We start from the raw sequence: 26,766 nt of genomic DNA, 5'->3' as shown, positions 1-26,766 counted from the left end.
TCTCGTGAAAATATAGCTTCCCCAAACGTTAAATTCACGCGCCCCCTATGGTTTGACAGAATTATTATAATTGTGTGAGACGTGACGGCCAAATTGAAGGCAACGAGAAAGAGAGCAAAAGCCATATTTTGCTAAACTCTTTGCAGACAGAGAGCAATGCTGCGACCTAGTGGTTGTGGCCCGACGGTTCTGTTTCAACCTTGTTGTGACGCTACCTCACTTCCGTCCTGTACTATGAAAACATGGCGCATCGCAGCGGCGGAGGAGCTGGCTGTTCAAGAAGACAATAAAGTCCATTCTTGACTGATTTCGATCAACCAGACCAGTCTATTACTTCGTCTGCAGGGACCAGGAACAGAGACGACGCTTTGTGAGAGATAAAAAGTAAATGTTCAATGTTTGTTAGAGCCAGACACTAGACATATTTGCTATCAAAGCCAGACAACAATCACAGTGCACCTAGAAGCGGCACTGTAGTGTTGCCTACTCGTTACATTGTAGAAAAATGTTGCAGTATGGGATTTCTACATTGCAGAGCCATTGTTGACACTTTGTAGTTCGATAATCAATCAGTGAGCAGCTGTCGTAATGTGAAGACAATTAGCAAGTTTACACCAAGGATTTAGAACGGAATTGCCCAACCACGACGTTTTATGGTAATCTGGAATAGACTTCAATGGTATAAGTAGATCCGACAGGTGTTTGTTTTTTTATCCATGCGTGTCCATAACGTGGGTTTTTGCTTTGATGAACTAACCTCTAATAACTTTCATTGCATGGTTCTTCATAACTCCGTTCCCTCCACTTTTTAATCTGGGCATGCTTTACTCATCATAAGCATTACAGCAGTGAGTGACTTTCTCGACATCCTATACTTTCCTAGGTTGCCACCATGAGCAACAGAAGGAAGCGTGCCCCACCGGTGAGGGTAGATGAGGAGGCCAAGAAGAAGCTGAACTGGAACATGCACGAGGACCGCAGGATTGAGACTCTACTCCAAGAAGAGGAAGACCAGATTCCAACCAGCTCATTTCTGTCCACCAGCCACCACATCCCAACTGCTTCCCTTCTCTTCACCGGCGACAAGATTTCAACCAGTTCCCTTCTTTCAACCACCCACCAGATCCCAACCGGTTCTCTTCTCTTGAGCGTCCAGGAGGACTGTGAGGCAAGCTGCTCCAGCTCAGGAGCTCTGTTGTCAGACCTAGGACTAGGAGAGGACCCCCAGCTCCCTGCTTCCTCCTCCACAGACACCTCCTCCTCCACTTTCCTCTCCCTCACTGTGCTTCCTCTTTCTGACCTGGCTCACATCTGGAAGTCTCTGATCGGGGAGTTCAGCCTCCGTCCTCCCCCTCTGTGGGTTAATCCCCCAGGCTGTGACCAGAGGGCGTTCATCCTTCGTAGGACAGGAGATCAGTTGTGCCTCAGTTTGACCAGCAGCAGCGAAGAGAGTAGTACAAGTACAGGAGGACTGGAGATAAGGCCTCTGGATAGGACCTGCCCAGTGGAGTGTTTCCTGGCTGGAGGGATAGTATTGGAGGAGCTGGACTGGCTGCAGAAGAGAAGAGCTGTGCAGCTGTGTCATCAGCCAGGGGAGGATGAAATTAAGGTGTGCACTTTCATTTTATGTACTCTGATCACTTGGAGAGTAGTGTCAATATTACATTTTTTTTTCAGTTCTTCACAAGAGCTTCAATGAAATGTGTAGTTTATTCAGCATGGTGGCTGATGTAGTCACCCATCAATTGTGTTCTGCCGTTATAGTTATGAATATGGAATGAATTATTAAATTGCCTTTTATTTTTGCTGTTTATATTTCTGAAGAAGTGCGGTGGTGTTTTTTTTCTCCTGTGTTTGTCGGCCTTCCCGCGGCAGGTGGGGATATATGTACTGGAATCGGGATTGGGAAAGCCTGAATTCCTCAGCGAGGGAAACGGACGGATCAGAAAGGCAAATCAACTGATTCAGAAGTTAATGGAGTTTTACTATGACTTTATCATCCCTGGTAAGTAACTTGTATCTTATTTTTCCTCCTCCTCCCTCTCCTCCTGAGTCGTTCCACCAATTCAGTGCCTTTTGAGAAGTGTAAACTTGGACCAATATTTTTTTTTATTTCACCTAATTTTAACTTTCTGTCATAAATAGCACGTTCAACTTAAAAACTAAAAACATGTTTTCCATCTCAATTTTTTTTTACTCTAGTAAATGTCTATTAAGTGCCAAATAAAGTAACAAGGTTGACAGTAATGGGGTTGATCATTTCATTTTAAATCCACCATAAAACCCCTTGTGAAAGGGGGAATGGAAGCTTGTTGTGTGCGACAGGGAGTGGCAATTGAATGCAAAAAACAACAACATTTCTAGCCTGTCTATCATGGTTAACAAGGTTTTTTTCCACCACTAAACACCAGAAAAAAGAGTAGAACCAGCTCAACTATGATTTGACTATTAAAATATTTAACAGGGAATAGTTTCACCATATTAAAATGAGAGTTCAGTTCACGTCACAGGGTTGACCTTTAAATGGGGGACAGATGTAAATGAATTACTAATCACATGAAATAACTCATCTTCAGAAATTGTCAAGGCAACAAAATAACTAGGGCTTTACAACAATGGTGAAAACTTGGATGCGTTTTGAGGTTAAGTGGGTTAAAATTTAGAGAGTGCCACTGAGGGGAGTCATAGAGGGTGCACGGAGAGGCATGTAAAAATGCTGGATTTTGGCGGCAGGTAGCCTAGCGGTTAAGAGTGTTGGGCCAGTAACCGAAAAGTTGAATCCCCAAGCCAACTATGTGAAAAATCTATCTGTGCCCTTGAGCAAGGCACTTAACCCTTATTGCTCCCTTAAGTCGCTCTGGATAAGAGCGTCTGCTAAATGAATCAATTTTGTTTTTTAAATAACAAAAATGGCACTTTATCTCGTCTTTAATCACATTAAAAATCTGCTTTATTGAATTCTCCATGTGGTCTATATTAAAGGGCACTTCATTTAATATAACAGGCTTTTAAAATTCAATATTGTTGCACAATTTCTACTTAATCAAATGGACGCAAAACATACTAATTTCGTGGAACAACCCTCCTTACTTCTCCTCCTCAATTGACCCATGACACTCTGTGTACCATTTCCCTGGTCCCATGGTAGAAGTGGTGTCGACCGAGGAGGAGGAGTGTGACACTGACTTGGAGAGGCAGAACGTGGAGGAGCTGTATGATTACGTCAGACACCTTCACCAGAGAGAGAACCAGGACATGAGCATAGATGTACAGCACAAGGCTCTTATCCCAGTCCTCAGGCCATACCAGAGTCAGGCTGTTAACTGGATGCTGAGGAGAGAGAAGTACAGGAGCAGTAGCTCTTCTCAAGGTATATACGTTCTCCCTGCAGGCAAAACAGGTTGACATGAATCCATTTTGCCTGCCAGGTTGTACATTATGGAACTAATTCCAAATGGGAAAGTATTTTCTATTTTGATTATACTGGATAATAGTAACAATATGTAATTTCCCCTTCCCAGAACAATCTCTAAATTTCCTATGGAGGGAGCTTGTCACATTGTGTGGGAAGAAGCTATTCTACAATCCATATACAGGCTGGTATGATCTACAAATATCTTCATTATCAAACACTGGCAGATAACACAAATCATAAACATAACGAAATATAATCAATCAGCCTCTGAGCTGTGTTTAATACATTGTTATTACATGGATATCACATTTTATTACAGTTTATATTGTCAATGTCATGACCCTATCTCCCTGTTGCAGACTGATAGTAGTTATTACAGTGTTTTTACTGTTTTTAAATACATACCAACATACATGGACCATTTCTTGTCTATTGCTCTAATTCTCCCTGCAGCCTGATTCGTGAGTTCCCCCTGGCTGGGCTGGAGTGGCCTGGGGGGATCCTGGCTGATGAGATGGGGCTGGGGAAGACTGTGGAGGTCCTGGCTCTAATACTGAACAACAGCAGACAGGGTCTGAAGCAGGAGGCCCTCACCCTGCCTCTGGTGAGAACCATGTTATGATGGTGCTGGAGGGGGTGGCTGCCGTCTTATCGGCTCTTAACCAACCATGCTAATTTGTTTGTTTTTTTGCGTTGTTCGTAACTTGTTTTGTACATAATGTTGCTGATACCGTTTCTTATGACCGAAAAGAGTTTCTGGACATCAGAACTGCGATTACTCACCTCAGATTAGACAGAGTTTTTCTTCAATGAGTCGGACGGGAGGGATATACTACAGACACCCGACCAGGCCCCGATCCCCATCATTCGCTGGAGAAGGAAACTGAGATTTTGCGGAAAAAAACCAGGGTGCCTTGTGAGGATCAGGCGACAAGTGACTAATCTGCCTTTGCCTTCCGTCCTGCTAGCTAACGCTCAATCGCTGGAAAATAAATGGGATGAACTGAGCATGTATATCCTGCCAACGGGACATTAAAAGCTGTAATATCTTATGTTTCACCGAGTCATGGCAGAACGACGACATTAATAACATACAGCTGGTGGGTTATACACTCTATCGGCAGGATAGAACAGCAGCCTCTGGTAAGACATGTATGTAAACAACAGCTGGTGCACAATATCTAAGGAAGTCTTGGAATGGAAGAAAGGAATGGCTTTGTGCTTGCCTGTGGTAGAGTATCTCATGATAAGCTGTAGACCACACTATTTACCTAGAGAGTTTTCATCTGTATTTTTCATAGCTGTCTACATACCACCACAGACCGATGCTGGCACTAAAACCTCACTCAATGAGCTGTATCCCGCCATAATCAAACAGGAAAACGCTCATCCAGAGGCGGCGCTCCTAGTGGCCGGGGACTTTATTATAGGGAAACTTAAATCAGTTTGACCTAATTTCTATCAGCATGTTAAATGTGCAACCAGAGGGAAAAAAATTCTAGACCACCTTTACTCCACACACAGAGACGCGTACAAAACTCTCCCTCACCCGCCATTTGGCAAATCTGACCATAATGCTATCCTCCTGATTCCTGCTTACAAGCAGAAATTTAAGCAGGAAGCACCAGTGACTCGGTCTATAAAAAGTGGCCAGATGAAGCAGATGCTTGCTAAACTACAGGACTGTTTTGCTAGCACAGACTGGAATATGTTCCGGGATTTTTCCGATGCCATTGAGGAGTACACCACATCAGTCACTGGCTTTATCAATAAGTACATTGAGGAAATCGTCCCCACAGTGACTGTATGTTCATACCCCATCCAGAAGCCATGGATTACAGGCAACATTTGCACTGGGCTAAAGGGTAGAGCTGCTGCTTTAAAGGAGCGGGACTCTAACCCGGAAGCTTATAGGAAATCCCGCTATGTCCTCCGACGAACCATCAAACAGGCAAAGCGTCAATAGAGGACTAAGATCGAATCATACTACACCGGCTCCGACACTCGTTGGATGTGGCAGGGCTTGCAACTATTACAGACTACAAAGGAAAGCACAGCCGAGAACTGCCCAGTGACACGAGCCTACCAGACAAGCTAAATAACTTCTATGCTCGATTCGAGGCAAGTAACACTGAAGCATGCATGAGAGCATCAGCTGTTCTGGACAACTGTGTGATCGCGCTCTCCGCAGCCGATGTGAGTAAGACTTTTAAACAGGTCAACATTTACAAGGCCGCAAGGCCAGATGAATTACCAGGAACTGTACTCAGAGCATGCGCTGACCAACTGGCAAGTGTCTTCACTGACATTTTCAACCTCTCCCTGTTTGAGTCTGTAATACCAACATGTTTCAAGCAGATCACCATAGTCCTTGTGCCCAAGAACACTAACGTAACCTGCCAAAATGATTACAGACCCGTGGCTCTCATGTCTGTAGCCATGAAATGCTTTGAAAGGCTGATCATGGCTCACATCAACCTCATTATCCCAGAAACCCCACTCCAATTTGCATACTGGACCAACAGATCCACAGATGATGTGATCTCTATTGCACTCCACACTGCCCTTTCAAACCTGGGCAAAAGGAACACCTATGTGAGAATGCTATTCATTGACTACAGCTCAGCGTTCAACACCATAGTGACCTCAAAGCTCAACACTAAGCTAAGGACCTTAGGGCTAAACACCTCCCTCTGCAACTGGATCCTGGACTTCCTGACGACCCCCCCCCCCCCCAGGTGGTAGGGTAGGTAACAACACATCCGCCACGCTGATCCTCAACACGGGGGCCCCTCAGGGGTGCGTGCTCAGTCCCTTCCTGTTCTCGCTGTTCACTCATGACTGCACGACTCCAATACCATCATTAAAGTTTGCTGATGACACAACAATAGTAGGTCTGATCACCGACAACGATGAGATGGTCTATAGGGAGGAGGTCAGAGACCTGGCTGTGTGGTGCAATGACAACAAGCTCTCCCTCAACGTGCTCAAGACAAAGGAGATGATTGTGGACTACAAGAAAAGGAGGACCGAGCACACCCCTATTCTCATTGATGGGGCTGTAGTGAAGCCGGTTGAGCTTCAAGTTCCTTGGTGTCCACATCACCAGCAAACTAACATGGTCCAAGCACACCAAGACAGTTGTGAAGAGAACACAACAAAACCTATTCCCCCTCAGGAGACTGAAAAGATTTGGCATGGGTCCTCCGATCCTCAAAAGGTTTTTACAGCTGCACCATCGAGAGCATCCTGACCGGTTGCATCACTAGCTGGTATAACAACTGCTCGGCCTCCTACCACAAGGCACTACAGAGGGTAGTGCGAACGGCCCAGTACATCACCGGGGCCAAGCTTCTTGCCACCCAGGACCTGTATACCAGGCGGTGTCAGAGGAAGGCCATAAAAATTGTCAGACTCCAGCCACCCTAGTCATAGACTACTCTCTCTGCTACCACACGGCAAGCGGCACCGGAGCGCCAAGAGGCTTCTAAACAACTTCTACCCCCAAGCCAAAAGACTCCGAAACAGCTAATCAAATGGCTACCCAGACTATTTGTATTGCCCGCCCCCTTCTAAGCTGCTGCTACTCTGTTATTATCTATGCATAGTCACTTTTATTACTCTACCTACATGTACATATTACCTCTACACCGGTGCTCCAGCACATTGACTCGGTACCAGTACCCCCTGTATATAGCCCCGCTACTGTTATTTACTGCTGCTCTTTAATATTTGTTTTTCTGATCTCTTACTTTTTGGGGGGTGGGAGGGGGTATTTTCTTAAAACTGCATTGTTGGTGAAGGGCTTGTAAGTAAGCATTTCACTGTTAGGTCTACTACACCGGTTGTATTCGGCGCATGTGACAAATAAGGGGGCATCAAATGGCACTTTGACTTTCTCTCCTGTCTTGACTTTATTGGCACATCAGAGATGAGAATATTGTTTTTCAAAGATACTCCCATTGATTGATGAACGCATAGGGTTGTCTCTCTTGTGATTTTCAGGGAAAGTCAGTGAATTATTTTGTACCGCCTCCACGACCAGAAGAAGAGGAGATGCATATAATTCACTGCAAGTCAGAGGCTCAACCTAAAGTGAAAATATCCTACCCAAGTAAGTCACTGTTGATGTTAGCTACATCCTTTCAAATTAGTGTTTTTGATGGGGTTTTTTTACAACCTGTTGTGTGTTATCTCTGTGCAGCTGTGCGTGTGATGCTGCTCACGGCAATAAAAGAGATGAGGGTTGGTAAAGGAGCGTCGGTCAACGCCATCTTTGCGTACATTCGCACCACGTACCGGTACGACCTCTTGAAGAACCGCAACCACATCAAGAGGGCCCTGGGCAAGCTGCTGGACGAGGAACTAGTAGAGCGAGTCAAAGGTCGCGGTCTGGCCGGATCCTTTAAACTGGGGAAGAAATACAAGGAAACCAAGAAGAAGACCACCTCGGCCAAGTCTGTACGTATTGGAGTCCTTGCAGAAATGCATATTGTCTTCTCAGTTACACTGTCTTCCATAAGATGTAGAGAGTTTGATTATAATTGTGAAATACCCTCACTGTGTAAGCCTCAAATTTGTTTTTCTGTTCTTCTAATGGCATGCACTGCGTTCAGATTACTGCTGTTAAACCCATTGATGGTCTTTGATGGTGTTTGGTTTTGCAGCAGAGTCCCTCCGGAGACAGTGGGCCCAGGAGAACTTCCCTAAGGCGCGCAGGAAAGAAGGGGAAGACCTCTTATAAAGACCCTGATACCCCAGACCTCTCTCCCTCAGAGGATGTTAGCCAGAGTTGCCTGTCCCCTGACGGTCATGCTTCTGCAGAGGAGAGTAGACATGAACAGCAGGAGGGACGCCTTGAGGAAGAACGATGCAGCGACACGCTAAGCGCCTCACAGGATCTGTCACCTGTTGCGGAGGCAGACCGCCCTGAGGAGGATGACAAAGAGACTCTCCACAACTCCCAGGGACAGGCGACAGAGCGAGTGGATAAAGTGGAAGATGTCCCTGGAGAGAGTAAGCAGCAACCAGGTCCACCTGTCACTCCGGAAATGCCGCCGGCCACCCGGGTGTCGTTCACCCCCTTCAACACCCCAGACTACCGCTTTGAGTGTATCTGTGGCGAGCTGGGTCTCATTGACTACAAGGCCCGGGTGCAGTGTCTCAACTGCCAGCTGTGGCAGCACGCAGAGTGTGTGAACTACAAGGAGGAAAGCCTAGACACCACACCGTTCTACTGTCCTCACTGCCTGGTCGCCATGACACCTGTCCCGACAGGAGCTACCCTCATCATCTCCCCTTCGTCCATCTGTCATCAGTGGGTTGAGGAGATCAACAAACACATCAGCTCCTCATCACTACGAGTACTGGTAAGGACTTTTATAAGTCTGCACTAAACAGTTATATTACAGTTGAACTTTTACAAATAGTTTGGAGTCATTGTTAGCTTATATTCGTTTATAAATCTGTTATTAAACAGTTATATAACTTGATGGAAAGTGCTGCCAACACTGCTGTTTGTAGTAGCTGACATTGACCCGAGTTGGTCCACCCATCCTGCGTTGGTCCATCCTTCCATTCATCCTTCCATCCTCCCTCCATCCCTCCCACTGTCCCCAGGTGTACCAGGGGGTGAAGAAGCATGGCTTCATCCAGCCTCACATGCTGGCTGAGCAGGATGTGGTCATCACCACCTATGACGTGCTGCGCTCGGAGCTCAACTATGTAGACATCCCCCACAGCAACAGTAAGGACGGCCGGCGCTTTCGCAACCAGAAGCGGTACATGGCTATTCCCAGCCCCCTAGTGGCCGTAGAGTGGTGGCGCATCTGTCTGGACGAGGCCCAGATGGTGGAATGCACCACTGCCAAGGTGAGATGCCTGGAAGGAGAATAATAATTATGGGCGGTGGTAGCCTCAATGTTGAAGAAACTGGTCGGAAACTGGAGTGCTCTTCAGATGCCGTAAATGTTATAGCAACAAGAAAGATGATATTCCTACCATTTTCGTTAATTACCCTTGGGCTTTTGAGCATCTATGCTATTGTTTCCATTGTTACAGATTGTTCATTGTTGTTTTACTTCATCAGGCGGCAGAAATGGCTCTGCGTCTCTCATCAGTCAACCGCTGGTGTGTCAGTGGAACTCCTGTACAGAGAGGCCTGGAAGGTTAACTTCTAAATTCAAATTTATAATTCATTGATGCCTACAGTAGTTTTCAATAGTTACCATATCATGCTTCCCCGGTCTTCACATGATTTATCTGTCTCTGTTCTGTCCAGATCCGTCTTGCCTTGTCCTGTTCTTAACCCTAACCTGACAGACTGCTTTGTTCCTAACAGATCTGTATGGTCTGGTTCTGTTCTTGGGGGTCGACCCCTACTGGGTCAAGTACTGGTGGGACCAGCTGCTCTACCGACCCTATCGCCGTGGAAACACAGAGCCACTCTACAACCTGATTGGTCAGCTGCTGTGGCGATCGGCCAAGAAAGATGTCATTGATCAGGTAAGTTGGATAATAACACATTTTGTATGATACAAATGTTTTCGTAACATAACAAGTATTTAGTCTAGTGCCTTATCAGGTCGTTATTGTGAAATATAATGTGTTTCTAATAGCTTACCTGGTTTAATGGTGTAAAGTAAGTTTAGCCTTTTTAGATTCACAAGGATCACTTTTCACTGTTTTCCAGATTCAGATTCCCCCTCAGACAGAAGAGGTCCACTGGCTGCAGTTCTCTCCAGTGGAGGGTCACTTCTACCACCGGCAGCATGAGGTGTGTTCCCAGGACGCCCTGGTTAAGCTGAGGAAGATCCAGGACTGGAGCCTGAAACTGGGCAGCCTGGACAGACGCACGGTCAACACCATCCTGTACCCCCTGCTCAGACTCCGTCAAGCCTGCTGCCACCCGCAGGCTGTCAGGGGAGAGTTCCTGCCCTTCCAGAAGAGGTAAAGGTTTAAAGATATAACATGTATATCTCATTGAGAAGATGTTGGTATGATGAGCTTGACAGATGAGCCTGACACTATTACTGTTCTAGTAGGGGAAAAAATAAGATTTGCACTTGAAATTGTGTAAATGTTTGGACTTAATTGTGCAGTTTTCTTTTCTTTTTTTTTTAACCTTTACTGTGTTACAAGGCCCCATTTACTGTGTAAAGCAGGGTGGGGTTGGGTGGCCAATAGAAAGGCTATTGTCTGGTCATGCTGTCTTTGGCGAATGAATTGCTCTTTCTTATGTATCAGTTGGTTCACACAGAGCCCAAATTAATAGCTGGTAATTGGATGGCCTCGCACATAGAGATAAATAGTATCTATGGCCTCACGTTTATTTGTTGGTTGATAGATAAAGCCCTACAGTTTGTCTGGGTTTCTAGTCCGATGCTGTTTTGTTTGGTTCTGTTTGCCTGTTGGTGAGGTCATTCCTACAATGTGTTTCCGTGGCGCTGTTTGGTTTTGTTGGTCAACAAAGGAAACCTAAAAGTGCGTTTCAGTCTCTGGTGCTGCGGTTTGGTTTTGTGTAGATTGCAGTGACGTTAGTGACTAACGGATCCTTATGACCTAATGCCCCTAAAACAGCACCATGACGATGGAGGAGCTGCTCAAGTCCCTGCAGAAGAAATGTCGAGTGGAGTGTGAAGAGGTTCACAGACAATTGGTGTGCGCCCTCAACGGCCTGGCAGGCATCCACATCATCAGAGGTAGACAACAAAACTCCTCCTCACTACCTCTCTCCAGTGGTTCTGTCTCCTCATCTCTTTCCCATGGGAAACTGACCTGGGAGACTGTGACATCACTGATCTGTGCTTGTCCCTATAATAATGAGCATCCTTTATGCTCGTGCTGTGTGCGGTAGTATAGCATGACGCATGAAAGTGCTGTATAACACAGAGCGGTGTGGCTTTAACGAGGGCTGCTGTTGTTGTCGGTATCGCCACCTGTAGATGAGTTTGGTGAGGCAGTGGAAATGTACAGAGATGTCCTGAGGTCTTCGGAGGAACACAAAGGACGACTGAAGACTGATTCCCTGCAGGTATGCACTACAGCCACGCAGCCGGCGTCTAAAGGCCCGCTCTGGACTGTCAAAACCTATTCAACATCAGATTTGCAACCTTTCTGCTCATATTAAGTCTCTCGTTTGCATGTGCCATCTGCTTGATGCTGGTTTGCAGCAGAAGGAAACGCTTCTGAATTCCTGAATGTTTCCATTTTCGTCTTTTTGTTTCTGTGTTTTTATAAACAGAGGCTTCATGCCACGCACAACCTAATGGAGCTGCTCAACGCAAAGCACCCTGGGATACCGCCCACTCTGAGAGACGACCAGCTGAAAGAGGAGGTGAAACACCCGCTGATGATGGTGTCGTGTGTTTGGTTCCTCCCTGACCCCGGTCTCCGCGTTGTGTTTCTATGACGTGGCCAAAGAAATCGAAATGTCTTTCACTTTCCTAGGATTCGGCCTACCTGTGTACTATCATGTCTTTCCAGTTATACAATTGTGCGCGAATGCTCGTAGAACATGTATATCTATCCCTCTGTTGTGTGTGTTATCTACATAGGCAGAGCAGCTGAGGCAACACTACATGACCAAACACAACGCCGAGGTGTCTGAGGCCTACCAGAATCTACAGCCTGTACTGCAGAACATCAAGGAGCTCAAACGCAAAGTAAGAGGACCTTCTTGTGCACAGTGCCACTGATTGTTTTGACAAATTTAAGCAGCGCTTGAGGTGGAGGTGGGGATTTTAACCAGTAGATTTGTAGTGGTTCTGTAGTGGGGAGGGGGTTGAATCTGCTCTTTCCATTTCCAGCTGTGTCGGGTCTCCAGAATCAAGTCGAATAGCAAGCTAGTGTATGCAAGATTTGGTTCTGGGTTCCAAGATGAAGAGCCCCTTAACCTAAACATTACTGTCTCCTCTCATCGCTGTTCTCTATGCCAGGTCAATCTACGATCCCCCTGGTGGCTAGACGTGGTACAGCGGGCCATACAGCACAACGTCGATGACGACCTGGTTTCCCGCATCCAGAACGAACTGACCTGCAGCTACAAACAGCAGGCCAACAAGTTTTCCATGGCTGACAAGTATTTGGATTTGAATTGACTATATTTATAACAATACATTGATATTTCCTGTGTTAGTTTTGGCATCAACAGTATTTTAGTTTTAGTCTTAAAATACCTTTTTATTCTTAGTCACATTTTTTGCCATTTCATCCTTCGCTTAGTTGTAGTTATTATCAGTCAACTAAAACTCTGGACAATTTTAGTTTAGTTTTAGTCACAGCCATTTTAGTCACATAATAGTCTGCATTTTATTATATTAAATAATGACTATTAGGCTACCTCTAACTTCTATCATGTGCACGTTCATATAGCCTTGTCCAGCTAGGATGACTGTCCCCTTGTATACCTTAGCTGGCAACATTCATCATTTACAGTCATTATTTACACACATTTTCTACGTTTTGTTTCACAAGAGCTTCATAATAAAAGTAATAATAAACAAAGATAATCTGTTAATCACAGGCAGCAACCTAACAGTAGTTATTCATTAAGGCTCTCCGTTTATAAGGCATGGAGATAATATGCCTCTCTGTAACAGCAATAGTTTCTCAATCACCGCCTCTCTTAAGTGGCTGTACAATTTCTAAACCCTGGAGCCTCAGTTCGCAACTTGGCACACATCTTGTCCGGCCGCATTAGTGTCTGGCTACAGGGGACTTCTCGTCACCAATTCTGATGTTGCTCTTATGCTCTGTAATATGAACTTTCGATTTTCTGTTAGATTTTCCAACATAATAATAGCCACGTCAGTAAATAGACCGCACATTTCATTCTCCAGGAAATTCTACCCCTGGCTTACATTTTCTTTCCCGTATGAGGATGAAGGAAGAAATGACCCTTCATCATCGCATTAACGGTTCACACAATTATGATGTGGAAAATTGGCTGAGGGGAGGATAGATGAAACATTCTGAGAGGGTACATATTCATCTGCTCTTACCAGTCTCACCCTCAGGTTTCTAGCACGCTTGAAAGCAAATCGAGGGATATTCTGAAAAGCCTGGCCCACAGAGGGGTCCGTAGACAGGACATGCCAATGCTTTATTTTATTTATCTGTATTTAACCCCCATTTTCTCCCCAATTTCTATCTTGTCTCATCGCTGCAACTCCCCAACGGGCTCGCGGGGCAAAGGTCGAGTCATGCGTGCTCCGAAACATGACCCGCCAAACTGCACTTCTTAACACCCGCCCGCTTAACCCGGAAGCCAGCTGCTCCAATGTGTCGGGGGAAGCACTGTTCAACTGATGACCGGAGTCAGCCTACAGGCGCCCAGCCCGCTATGAGCCAAGTAAAGCTCCCCCTGGCCAAACCCGGACGATGCTGGGCCAATTGTGTGCCGCACTGTGGGACTCCAAATCACGGCCCGTTGTGACACAGCCTGGGATTGAAGTGACGCTCGGTCTGTAGTGACGCCTCTAAGCCTTAGACCGCTGCGCCACTCGGGAGGACCATACCAATGCTTTTTAATGGAATATTTAACAGCCTGAGAGATGGTGGAATAAGTAGACACAAATACAGTAGGTTGATCATTAGAAAGGGTAGGTTTTGAACCAATATTTCAAAAGGGGGTAAAAATGAATTACCATTCAAAAAAATCTTCTTCAAGCTTCCCTATGAACAAATGTGCGTAATTTGGTATGAATGGAAACCCCATCGCAGTGCCCTTTGACTGGATTTGGAAATCATTCTCAAACGTAGTTGTTTTTGAGCCAGTTCACATAAAAAGTCAGTAGGGGGCACCTGTTCGTCTCTCTTTTACATGAAATAACTAATAGTGTCAAACCCATGGGGGGGGGGGGGAAGAGGTTAGCCTATTGGGGGGGTTAACTTGCTTGCTCAAGGGAACATCGGCGGTAGATGGCACCTGAGACATTGATGCCAGCAACCCTCTGGTTGCCACCTCACCCCGGACAGATTTCTTCAGTAGTGGGATTCGAACAGGCAACTCTGGATGCTGGTCCGCTTCTCTAACCTCAGCTGCCACCGACCATTTTCTGAGCCAGCGATACCAAGGCATTATTGACTCAGACATTGTGCATAGAATGTCTGAGTCAGCAATGCCTTGTACAGAGTTCTTGTACCGTTCCTTTAAATATGAAGGTAACAGCCGGCTTGATGTGATAATCCTATCATGGAGACGTGGCTTCAGTGTCTGACTGAGTGCCAGCAGCATTGTGACGTCTGGGAACAGGTTCTTGGCAACTCTTGTGAATATTTTGAATGGTATAAAATTGAGGTCAGAGAACGTGTTACTGTAACAAAGTTAGACTCACTTTTTGTGGGATGGCTTTGTCCAAAATAACTTTGGTATTCACCCAAGAACTTGGCGGTAGGATCACAACTCAAGGGGGAACTCAAGTCTCTGTTGCTTAATTGATTCAGTGTTTCTCTTCGACATGATTCCTTTTTTTTGAAGAACAGTTGCGCACCTTTATTTGCGGGTTTGATAACCACACTGTCGTCTTTGGATAGGGAGCGTAAAGCTTGCCGCTCACCAAGTGACAGGCTCTAATAAACAATTCTGAACCTCATCAGGAACAAAAAGAGAGGACGCATGCTGGTCAACTAGACGACGACAAGTATCTGCAGAAGCATTCGGAGCAGGGGGGATGAAAGGGCTCTTAAACCGTGTCGTTGTCGTAGGACTGGTGACGAGAAGGCCCCTGTAGCCAGACATGATGTGTGCCAACTGAGGTTCCGGGGCTTAGAATTTGTACAGACACTTAAGAGAATAACTAATAGAGAGAAGTTGCTGTTACAGAGAGGCATATTATACCCATGCCTTACAAACAGAGAGCCCTGGAAGCCTTAATGAAGAAATCCTGTTAGGTTGCTGCCTGTGAGCAAAGGGCGTATTTTTTGGGGGTGGGGTTTGTTTATTATTTGGATTATGACGCTCTTGTGAAAAACAATAGAAAATGTATGTAAATAATGAGTGTGAAAAAGAAGGAAGCTGTACTACAGTGTAACTTCATCTACTATATAAATATGGGTGGATGTCTATCGTTCTCCAAACGCTGACCAATGCGCCGGGCCAAAACGCGGCCATTTTGTTTTGACCTGTGCTGCTAAGAAATAAGATATTAACATTTCAGTGACTGCAGGTTTTTCCTTTCGTCCGGTAATATGCCTTTTTGATCCCAGGACCCAAAGCTGAGAACACCATTTTATCTTTTTAATATTGTAACCAATGTCAGACATAATTAACCATATAGACTAAAAGGCAGGGGCCGGGAACAGTGATTCTTTTTTGGGGGGGGGGGTGGGCGGGGGGGCCCAATAAAATAAAAACAAATACTAAAATCACCAGGAATTGATCAAAAGAATGTAATTTAGTATTCACACAAATAAAAAAGGAGACTGTCTCAATGTGTGATCAAGGTATGAAATGATGGTATTTGAAAAGAGCAATCTTTTTTGGGGCTTGGTTGTGATCAATTTCCAGTATAGAAATGATTATTACTAACCCCCCCCCATCTAGTTGCCTATCCCGGCTATAAAGCCTCAATCAGACTGCGCAACTCAAAGATGTCAATTCTGCCATGAGAGGATTGCATGAAATAATCTCAACAGATGAAAAGGAGCTTCATGTCAAATTAAATGTCCATTAGTCTCACGTGGAATTGTTATATACTATATATAATTTATTTAAAAAATAAAAATGTCAAAAAATAAACACGTTTTTTAAGGGTATATCGTTATTGTCACAGTTTTAGTCCTTGTTGACAAGTATGTTTTCGTTGTAGTTATTGTTGACGAAATGAACACGGTTGGAATATATGCCACGTAGCAGACACTTACAGCGACTTTCAGTACAGCTTTGGTATATGTAGGTGATCCCTGCAGGAATTGAACCGCCGACCATTTGGGTGAATGTGTGCACTCAACCATTATGACTCCTGTAGGTTCCGAGATGGGCGTGGCCTGCAGTTCCTGCTCAGCACTCAGATGGAGGATCTGACAAAGTCCCAGAAGTCTGTGCAGGACGCGGTGAAGAGGCTGGAAGGCACACCATCAGAGGCTGTCATAGAGGAGACTGTTCTCTGTCACCTCAGACCTGTCCGCCTGCCACTCAATAAGTAGGCCTCAATGCAAAAAAACAAATAATAATTCATTTTAATAATACATGGTAATTTGACTCTTGTATCTTTCCAGCTGTGTGTTTTGCAAAGCAGACGAGCTCTTCACTGATTATGAGTCCAAGCTCTTTTCACACACGTAAGTAAAAGAAACTCAGATTTACAATAGATGTACAATAAATTAGCAAATCTGAACCAACCTCGTTGCTCTCTTAATATCTCTGATATCTCCCCATGTCAGGGTAAAGGGTCAGACGGCTATCTTTGAGGAGATGATTGAGGATGAGGAGGGGCTGGTGGATGACCGTCTCCCCACCACCAGTAGAGGGTTGTGGGCTGCCAGCGAGACAGAGCGGGCCCTGAAGGCCATTCTCTCCTTCTCCAAAGCCCGACGCATGGACCACGACCTGGTGGAAGAAGGAAATACCTTCATGGAGCTTTTTGAGAACTGGAAGAAAGAGTACAAGGTATCCTGACTGACTTACTGTATGTCTGTATACAGTACATTTGTAAAGTATTCAGACCCCTTGACTTTCTCAAAATATTGTTATGTGACAGCCTTACTCAACAAGAAAATAATTTAAAAAAAATCCTAATCTATCTACACACAATACCCCTTAATGACAAAGCGAAAACAGGTTTTTAGAAATGTTTGAAAATATATTACAAATTAAAAAAGAGATACATTATTTACATAAGTATTCAAACCCTTTGCTATGAGACTCCACATTAAGTTTCCATTGATCATCCTTGATGTTTCTACAACTTGATTGGAGTCCACCTGTGGTAAATTCAATTGATTGGACATGATTTGGAAAGGCATACACCTGTCTATATAAGGTCCCACAGTTGACAGTGCATGTCACATCAAAAACCAAGCCATCGAAGGAATTGTCCGTAGAGCTCCGAGACAGGATTGTGTCGAGGCACAGATCTGGGGAAGGGTAGCAAAATATGTCTGCAGCATTCAAGGTCCCCAAGAACACAGTGGCCTCCATCATTCTTAAATGGAAGAAGTTTGGAACCACCAAGACTCTTTCTAGAGCTAGCCACCCAGCCAAACTGAGCAATCGGGGGAGAAGGGCCTTGGTCAGGGAGGTGACCAAGACCCAATGGTCACTCTGACAGAGCTCCAGAGTTCCTCTGTGGTGATGGGAGAACCTTCCAGAAGGACAACCATCTCTGCAGCACTCCACTAATCAGACCTTTACGGTAGAGTGGCCAGACGGAAGCCAGTCCTCAGTAAAGGCACATGACAGCCCGCTTGGAGTTTTCCAAATGGCACCTAAAGACTCTCAGACCATGAGAATCAAGATTCTCTGGTCTGATGAAACCAAGATTGAACTCTTTGGCCTGAATGCCAAGCGTCACTTCTGGAGCAAACCTGACACCATCCCTACAGTGAAGCATGGTGGTGGCAGCATCATGCTGTGGGGATGTCTTTCAGCGGCAGGGACTGGGAGACTAGTCAGGATTGAGGGAAAGATGAACAGAGCAAAGTAAAGAAAGGTCCTTGATGAACACCCCAGTCTGAGGTCTGGAGCAGGTTAAGGTTCACCTTCCAACAGGACAACAAGCCTAAGCACACGGCTAAGACAATGCAGGAGTGGCTTCGGGACAAGTCTCAATGTCCTTGAGGGGCCCAGCCAGAGCACGGACCTGAAAATAGCTGTGCAGCAATGTTCCCTATCCAACTTGACAGAGCTTGAGAGGATCTGCAGAGAAGAATGGGAGAAACTCCTCAAATACAGGCGTGAAGCATCATACCCAAGAAAAATCGAGGTTGTAATTTCTGCCAAAGGTGCTTGAACAAAATACTGATTAAATGGTCTGAATACTTATGTAAATGTAATATTTCATGATGACATTTTTTAATTGCAAAAATATTTTTATGGGGTATTTTGTGTAGATTGATGAGGGGGAGAAACTATTTCATAAATGTTTTAATAAGGCTGTAACGTAACAAAATGTGGAAGAAGTCAAGGGGTCTGAATAGTTTCTGAATGCACTACAGATTAGGTCTAGATAGTACTTGTGCTATTAAGAACAATTCAAGCCTTTACTTCCACAATTAGTGTCCAATATTTACACAAATGCGATTCAGGTTACCACATAGCAACTAAAATAAATATATATATATATGAGTCTATTGTATTTCATAAATGCTTAATCTAAGTCATATTGCATATCCCCCCTGTGTTTCTCATCAGGTGTTGCATGAGTACTGGATGGTACTTAGGAACAATGTGTCAGCCATTGATGAGCTAGGAATGGCCACAGAGAGGCTGCGTGTGAGGCTGCCTGATGAACCCAAACCCAAAGTACCCGTACTGCACATCATAGAACCACACGAGGTGAGATAGCTACACCAGGGGACTGGGGGCTGTTGGTTCAACTTGTATTTTACATCCTTTACCTGTTTTTGTTTTTTGCTCATATTATGTATGACATAAGATATAATTAAATATTGAAAGACTGTGATTCAGTGTAATTGAATAAAAACATTTTTTTTAGTGCATTTTACTCTGTATAAGGACAGAGTAAAATATTACTGCGCTGCTGTTATTTCAGTGCCTATTTCACTAATTGCTGTTTTCTGTTTCTTTCTGAGTGTAGGTGGATCAGAACAGGGTGAAACTGTTAAACGATAGAGCAGTGGCAAAGTCTCAGCTCCAGAAGAAGCTGGGCCAATTCCTTTATCTCTCAAATCTAGAGAAGGTAAGCCTGCCATTCGCCTCGGACCATTTTTTGTTTCTGGTCAATACCAGAGTTTCTCTTCCTAGGCTTTAAAATATAATAGCAATGGTTTTGTTTTTGTCGATTTAGTTTTGTCTTGTCTTTGATTTAGATGTCAAACTCATTTTGCCCCGGGGGCCACGTTCATTCTTCAAGAGGTCTTAAAACTCTTAAAGCTCTTAAAACGTGTTATATTTCCTTGCCGTCAAAATTTGCAAAAAATGGTCCTGTATCGCTTTTAGAATTTCCGATACTCCCTGACTGTCTAGCTTTAATTTAGGTGGTTATCAGTGAACTGGACACAGTCAAGAAACTGTATAAATGTAGGACCATTATCATTTCTACGCAGTTTCGATTTGATTTGAGTAATTTTAAAGTATTGAGTTAGCTTTCCCGCAGAATTGTTTTGTTGCCTTTTTTATATTTTACTCAAACCACCCGCAGGCTAAATTGGACCCCCTCACGGTCCGGATCCAGGCCACGGGCCATATCTTTGAAGAAGTGTCCTACATTCTGTAAGGAAACAAAGCTAAAGGTAAATGTTTGTGTCGTTGTTTTGTTTCAGTCCCAGGACAAGGAGACAGGAGGACTAAATCCAGAACCGTGTCCTATCTGTGCCCGTCCTCTGGGTCAGGAGGTGAGACATGTTATAATCTGCCCATTTACAACACGATTCTGATCAATCTGATTCCCCTTGAGACGATTGTTTTTCTATCTGTGTCTGTGTTCCCCATCTACCTCGTGATCTTTACCACTCTTAATAATAATTCTGAACTGTGATGTGGTGTATGTGTAATACATACTCAGCCTTTTCATGGTTGATTCATGCCGTGTGTGTCTCTCTCTGAATCCCTCTGCTCCAGTGGGCGGTGCTGACCTGCGGTCACTGTTTCTGTAACGAGTGCATCGCCATCATCGTCGAGCAGTACAGCGTGGGGTCGGGCACGCGGCGGAGAGCCATCAAGTGTGCCATCTGCAGACAGACCACGTCCCACGCAGAGATCTCGTATGTCTTCACCACCCAGACAGACAACCAGGGGACAGATATCCCTGTCAAGGTATGCAGACCTTTGCCGAACATGTAAACTCAGCAAAAAAAGAAACGTCCCTTTTTCGGGACCCTGTCTTTCAAAGATAATTCGTAAAAATCCAAATAACTTCACAGATCTTCATTATAAAGGGTTTAAACACTGTTTCCCATGCTTGTTCAATGAACCATAAACAATTCATGAACATGCACCTGTGGAACGGTCGTTAAGACACTAACAGCTTACAGACGGTAGGCAATTAAGGTCACAGTTAAGAAAACTTAGGACACTAAAGAGGCCTTTCTACTGACTCTGAAAAACACCAAAAGAAAGATGACCAGGGTCCCTGCTCATCTGCGTGAATGTGCCTTAGGCATGCTGCAAAGGCATGAGGACTGCAGATGTGGCCAGGGCAATAAATTGCAATGTCCGTTCTGTGAGACGCCTAAGACAGCGCTACAGGGAGACAGGGCGGACAGCTGATCATCCTCGCAGTTGCAGACCACGTGTAACAACACCTGCACAGGATCGGTAAATCCGAACATCACACCTGCGGGACAAGTACAGGATTGCAACAACCACAGCTCGAGTTACACCAGGAACACACAATCCCTCCATCAGTGTTCAGACTGTCTGCAATAGGCTGAGAGAGGCTGGACTGAGGGCTTGTAGTCCTGTTGTAGTAAGGCAGGTCCTCACCAGACATCACCGGCAAAGATGTCGCCTATGGGCACAAACCCTCTGTCGCTGGACCAGACAGGACTGGCAAAAAGTGCTCTTCACCAACGAGTTGCGGTTTTGTCTCACCAGGGGTGATGGTCGGATTTGCGTTTACCGTCGAAGGAATGAGCGTTACACCGATGCCTGTACTCTGGAGCGGGATTGAAGGGTCCGTCATGGTCTGGGGCGGTGTGTCACAGCATCATCGGACTGAGCTTGTTGTCATTGAAGGCAATCTCAATGCTGTGCGTTACAGGGAAGACATCCTCCTCCCTCATCTGGTACCCTTCCTGCAGGCTCATCCTGACATGACCCTCCAGCATGACAATGCCACCAGCCATACTGCTCGTTCTGTGCGTGATTTCCTGCAAGACAGGAATGTCAGTGTTCTGCCATGGCCAGCGAAGAGCCCGGATCTCTCTGCCTTGGTGGAAGAGTGAGGTAACGTCTCACAGCAAGAACTGGCAAATCTGGTGCAGTCCACGAAGAGGAGATGCACTGCAGTACTTAATGCAGCTGGTGGCCACACCAGATACTGACTGTTACTTTTGATTTTGACCCCTCTTTGTTCAGGGACACATTATTCCTTTTCAGTTGGTCACATGTCTGTGGAACTTGTTCAGTTTATGTCTCAGTTGTTGAATCTTGTTATGGTCATAGAAATATTTACACATGTTAAGTTTGCTGAAAATAAATGCAGTTGACAGTCGGAGGACGTTCCTTTTTTGCTGAGTTTATATGGACAATAAGTGAACTTCCCTGTATCTGTGTCTTTTAGGGAAGCCACTCTACAAAGGTGGAGGCGGTAGTCAGGACTCTGAAGAAGATCCAGCTAACTGACCCAGGAGCCAAGTGTCTCGTCTTCTCCACGGTAACGCATGTGTGCTTTGCAAACAAGGTGTAAAGAATAACAGAGTAAACAAACTCATTATCACACTTATTGTGACCGTCATTTATTGGCCATGCTGTTTAAAACATCAAAATAGGATGATGCTGTTGATGATGTGTGTGTTCCTTTTCCCCAGTGGCAGTGTGTGTTGGACATCATTGCCAAGGCTCTGTTCGACAACAACATGGAGTTCTCTCAAATCAATGGCATTCACAAATTCCAGGTTTGTGTTGCATGTCACTCCAATCATAGTTTCTGTACAACTTCTCATTGGCACAATTGCAATGCTTTTCCCCCTAAATGAAGAATATTTGTTTTACTTGTAGAGCGAGAGCTGCCACTGAGAAGCTTCCCCCCCCACACTGTCGCAGCATCTCTCATTTCCAAATTCAAACCTGTAGATACATTTGCTCCAATTATGAAGTTACGGCACGTCTTCATCTCTGTGTCTTTAACCTGTGAATTGATCATCGGTGTTTCAGGAGAATCTGTGTTCGTTTAAATACGAGGAGAAGATCAACATCCTGCTCCTTCCACTCCACACGGGCTCCAATGGGCTCAACATCATCGAGGCTACACACGTCCTATTGGTGGAACCCATACTCAACCCCGCCCACGAGCTGCAGGCCATTGGCCGGGTGCACCGCATCGGACAGACCAAGTGAGAACACTGGGTTTGCTTTATTACTTTTTATAAGTATGTATAGGCCATTATGTCTTATTAAGGTTTATAACATGTTATTTCTGTGTCCTCTAGACCCACCTATGTCCATAGATTCCTCATCAAGTCCACTATTGAGGAGAGAATGCAGGCTATGTTGAAGACTGCAGAGAAAAGGTGAGGGCCTTTTCTTATACTAAAAAATGATGCCAATGTTCTATTTCATAGTCATAGGACAACATATATATCTAAAGATGAAATTGCATCGTTAAATGATAATATAACTAGCTAACTATAACTTCTGTAAGAATTAGACTACCGTTCAAAAGTTTGGAGACACTTAGAAATTGTTTTTGAAAGAAAAGCAATTTTTTTGTCCATTAAAATAACATCAAATTGATCAGAAATACAGTGTAGACATTGTTAATGTTGTAAATGACTATTGTAGCTGGAAACTGCAGATTTTTTTAGGCGTACAGAGGCCCATTATCAGCAAACATCACTCCTGTGTTCCAATGGCACATTGTGTTAGCTAATCCAAGTTGATCATTTTAAAATGCTAATTGATCATTAGAAAACCCTTTTGCAATTATGTTAGCACAGCTGAAAACTGTTGTACTGATTAAAGAAGCAATAAAACTGGCCTTCTTTAGACTAGTTGAGTATCTGGAGCATCAGCATTTGTTCGATTGCAGGCTCAAAATGGCCAGAAACAAAATTCTGTCTTCTGGAACTCTATTCCTGTTCTGATAAATGAAGGCCATTCCATGCGAGAAATTGCCAAGAAACTGTAGATCTCGTACAACGCTGTGTACTACTCCCATCACAGAACAGCTCAAACTGGTTCGAACCAGAATAGAAAGAGGAGTGGGAGGCCCCGGTGCACAACTGAGCAAGAGGACAAGTACATTAGTGTCTAGTTTGAGAAACAGACGACTCACAAGGCCTCAACTGGCAGCTTCATTAAATAGTACCCGCAAAACACCAGTCTCAACGTCAGCAGTGAAGAGGAGACTCTGGGATGCTGGCCTTCTAAGCAGAGTTACTCTATCCAGTGTCTGTGTTCTTTTGCCCATTTTTAATCTTTGCTTTTTATTTGCAACTCTGCCTAGAAGGCCAGTATCCCGGAGTTGCCTCTTCACTGTTGACGTTGAGAAAGTTTTCAGCATAATTGCAAAGGGGTTTTCCAATGATCAATTAGCCTTTTAAATTATGAACTTGGATTAGCTAACACAACGTGCCATTGGAACACGAGTGATGGTTGCTGATAATGGGCCTCTGTACGCCCATGTAGATATTCCATTAACAATCTGCCGTTTCCCAGCTACAATAGTCATTTACAACATTAACAATGTCTACACTATATTTCTGATCAATTTTATGTAATTTTAATGGACAAAAAATGTGCTTTAATTTCAAAAACAAGGACATATCTAAGTGACCCCAAACTTTTGAACAGTCGTGTAGCTAGTTTTGATTTGAAACGTTGTTCAGACACCACAGTCACAGTGCAATGCGACGCCGTTAGTTCTGAACATTGTAAATGTTGTCATTACCACCACAGCAGCCACAGTGCGACTGCCATGAAGCACTCTGAGGCTGCAGTCCTGATGGTGGCTGATCTGGCTGATCTCTTCACCGAGGACAGCGAGTCCCTGGAGTAAAACCATGCCACGACCGCACCTGGCCCTGGTGTGAAACTGAAACCTGTCCACCAAGCCACTACAATACTAATCCTAACCCCATCAGGGGTTAGAGCCACAGACGAGGCCGTCGTACAGATAAGCAGGCTCAAAGCTAAGCAGGCTCAAAGCTAAGCAGGCTCAAAGATAAGCGCACACTGCATCCAGCACACAGTGTTAATAGTAGACGGAACAGTGATATTACACGTAAGACACAATGGAATCGTTGTTGAGCATATTCCACTTTTTACGTAGCTGTTCCAATGGCATCACATAAGTTATATGGATACAGAAGAAAACGTAGAAAAAGGAAGCCTGTAAGTAAAGTACCAAATATCACTTTGTGTCTTTTTAAACTATGTGAAGTGGCAGTTTAATGGTCTTGTTAGATCTCTCTGTCTGATACAGTATGTTTAGTTCACTTGTTGCCACAGATTGGAAAACTGTGAGGTTTTTAATGGGTGTATATATGTCTCCCTGCAACACACTCAGATTCCACATAATTCGGATGAGTAGCTGCTTTTATGATTCCATTTGAAATATTGTGTTGTTTTACCTCAGTATTCCCTACGACCCACAATGCATCTAACAGTAGGTCATATATTATGTTAATAGACATCAAACATGCTCCTTCTCCAAATGTTGATATTCTGATGAGGGAAAAACATTCCAGATGATGTAATCACTTTGGTGATTGGTTGAGGTATTCCATCCCTTTTTAAAGAATAAAAGGCTGACATAGAACAGTTGTTTTGAATCTGTTTTGAGTCTGCTCCTTTTGTCTTATAAGTCACGTCAAACTCAGCCAAGGTTGTTAATGTCCATGTTGTAAAAGTTTGCAGGGAGGAAGGAAGCTGTTGTCTTTTACAGCATGAGTGTATTTTGTATGTTTTGCGGGAATCTCTTCCGCTGAGAGGATCAACTGAAGCTGGTTATCGGGTGGGATAATGACAGACAATCAGTCTAACTGTTCAGCTAGTCTTATTTGCAAGAGAAAAAAAAGCAGATGGATTCCATGTCCGTAAAACTTTGCCTGTAAAGTCAACTTGTAAAAATTACAAATAATTTTCATCAAATGTTCCTCATGTTCTAGCTTTCTAGCTTCTTCCTCTGTGGTGCTCCTTGTCTGTTACAGCCTCACACACTCACACACACACACACAGACTCACACACGCGCGCACACACACACACACAGAATTAGACCATTGGCAGTGTCAGTGAACTGCCCTTGACTCATCAGCAGACCTTCTTTTCCTCTCACGGGCTGCATCCCAAATGGGCCCAAATGGGCCCTATGGGCCCTGGTCAAAAGTAGTGCACTATAGGGAATAGGGTGCCATTTGGGACAAACACCGTTGACTGGGGTCCACGCAGCAGTAAAGATTTCCCCATGGCCTTTAAAAAAAACGCATGGACAAAAGACAGCAGATAAAAAAGCAGTACCACCCCTGTCATATTGTCTCTGTTGACATGTTAATGAGTTTGCTTGTTGATGTGCGTAGTAAGACGATGTAGTTGCGTAGTGCAATGTTTACGAAGAGGGCATCGCCGGCCACGGCCCAGTAGTATGGCGACGTCCCCAATGGCTCCCGTTTCCCTACATAGTGCACTACTTTTGACCAGAGTCCATAGTAGTGCACTATATCGGGAATAGGGTGCCATTTGGGATGCAAATCTATGTGTGTTACCTTGGACTCCCCTCGGCTCCCCCTATTCATGTGTGGAATCTCATTGTTGGTGGGGACATCATTCAGGCTAGTGTTTTAAGGTCTGGAGAAAGGGAGGGAGGGAGGGAGGCTGGTTCTCGGTCCTAGTTCATTAGAGCTGTGTTTGGAGGACTGCACTGAGAGTGGGCACTACGTCTGAACCTGACAGCTACACTTTCGTGAATAGGTTAGAAGATTCACAGATCTGTGGGAAAGGGCCAAGAAGACAGTAGTCTGAGGTTTGGAGTATCTGACCGTAGAGAAGCCAGAGAGCACGAGTCCCTTTGAAGATGACACCTGCCAGTTTGGTGTTAGCCTGGCTCCTGCTCGCTGTGAGGACAGTCACCTCTGCTGTGTATCTGGAGCCCGAGGAGGAGGGTGAGTTCAGTTCAACTACTTCATGAGAAGGGTTGCAAAAATCCCCCAAATCCACTGGGGGTTTTCTTGTCAGAAACCCCAGTTGCAAGATTTCTGGAATCAGCAGGGAATAAGTTGATAGTAACCTCCAAGCTGGAATTTCTTCAACCAGGATTTTTGAAAAAATGGAATTTTGGGAAATGTTTTAGGAGTTTGCAACCCTATTTGTAGGCAAATCTCAGGTTTACATCTAGAATCCTTAATTGAAACAATAACAAAGCGGCACCCCGCCTCTGTTTTGGTAAAAAGCTGAGGGGTGGCCTGGAGAAATGTACCCACTCTCAAATTCATAGACGGAGATATGGATGCAAGAACTGATCATTCACGCTATCAAAATTCTAGTTGTAAATGCGTTTTGAGGCGACAGTGT

The 26,766-nt window shown here is 44.6% G+C and overlaps 1 protein-coding gene across 3 annotated transcripts; it reads left to right on the top strand.

The window, feature by feature from the left end:
* The first annotated feature begins 240 nt into the window (after window positions 1-240).
* shprh (SNF2 histone linker PHD RING helicase) lies at window positions 241-25,034 on the top strand. Of its 3 annotated transcripts, none has more exons than XM_064927634.1 (30): window positions 241-384; window positions 884-1,609; window positions 1,876-2,005; window positions 3,149-3,370; window positions 3,522-3,600; window positions 3,869-4,019; window positions 7,421-7,529; window positions 7,620-7,876; window positions 8,086-8,784; window positions 9,035-9,286; window positions 9,504-9,582; window positions 9,756-9,919; window positions 10,107-10,363; window positions 10,994-11,115; window positions 11,359-11,447; window positions 11,658-11,750; window positions 11,971-12,078; window positions 12,352-12,494; window positions 16,384-16,557; window positions 16,634-16,696; window positions 16,799-17,024; window positions 18,768-18,911; window positions 19,174-19,275; window positions 19,859-19,930; window positions 20,157-20,351; window positions 21,820-21,912; window positions 22,067-22,153; window positions 22,413-22,591; window positions 22,688-22,768; window positions 24,156-25,034. In XM_064927634.1, exons 2-30 carry the CDS (start codon window positions 893-895, stop codon window positions 24,253-24,255), a joined length of 5,187 nt encoding a protein of 1,728 aa, XP_064783706.1. In that variant the 5' UTR covers window positions 241-384; window positions 884-892; the 3' UTR covers window positions 24,256-25,034. The 3 variants fall into 3 exon arrangements, with proteins under 3 accessions (XP_064783706.1, XP_064783705.1, XP_064783707.1); XM_064927633.1 differs by having other exon boundaries at window positions 8,083-8,784; XM_064927635.1 differs by lacking the exons at window positions 19,859-19,930; window positions 20,157-20,351; window positions 21,820-21,912; ... (2 more) ...; window positions 22,688-22,768; window positions 24,156-25,034 and adding an exon at window positions 19,738-19,852 and having other exon boundaries at window positions 8,083-8,784.
* The last annotated feature ends 1,732 nt before the right edge of the window (window positions 25,035-26,766 follow it).

Source organism: Oncorhynchus masou, chromosome 21 (genome assembly GCF_036934945.1).
Source record: "Oncorhynchus masou masou isolate Uvic2021 chromosome 21, UVic_Omas_1.1, whole genome shotgun sequence".
Lineage (NCBI taxonomy): Eukaryota > Metazoa > Chordata > Actinopteri > Salmoniformes > Salmonidae > Oncorhynchus > Oncorhynchus masou.
Note: the sequence above shows the minus strand (reverse complement) of the source record. Positions and strands in the feature narration are given on the sequence as shown.

Bases quoted from the DNA above. Each gene is read 5' to 3' on its own strand.
- shprh (XM_064927633.1), top strand. From the start codon at position 893: ATGAGCAACAGAAGGAAGCGTGCCCCACCGGTGAGGGTAGATGAGGAG. The intron at 4,020-7,420 runs GTGAGAACCATG...TGTGATTTTCAG, and splicing joins AGGCCCTCACCCTGCCTCTG to GGAAAGTCAGTGAATTATTT. The intron at 9,287-9,503 runs GTGAGATGCCTG...TTACTTCATCAG, and splicing joins TGGAATGCACCACTGCCAAG to GCGGCAGAAATGGCTCTGCG.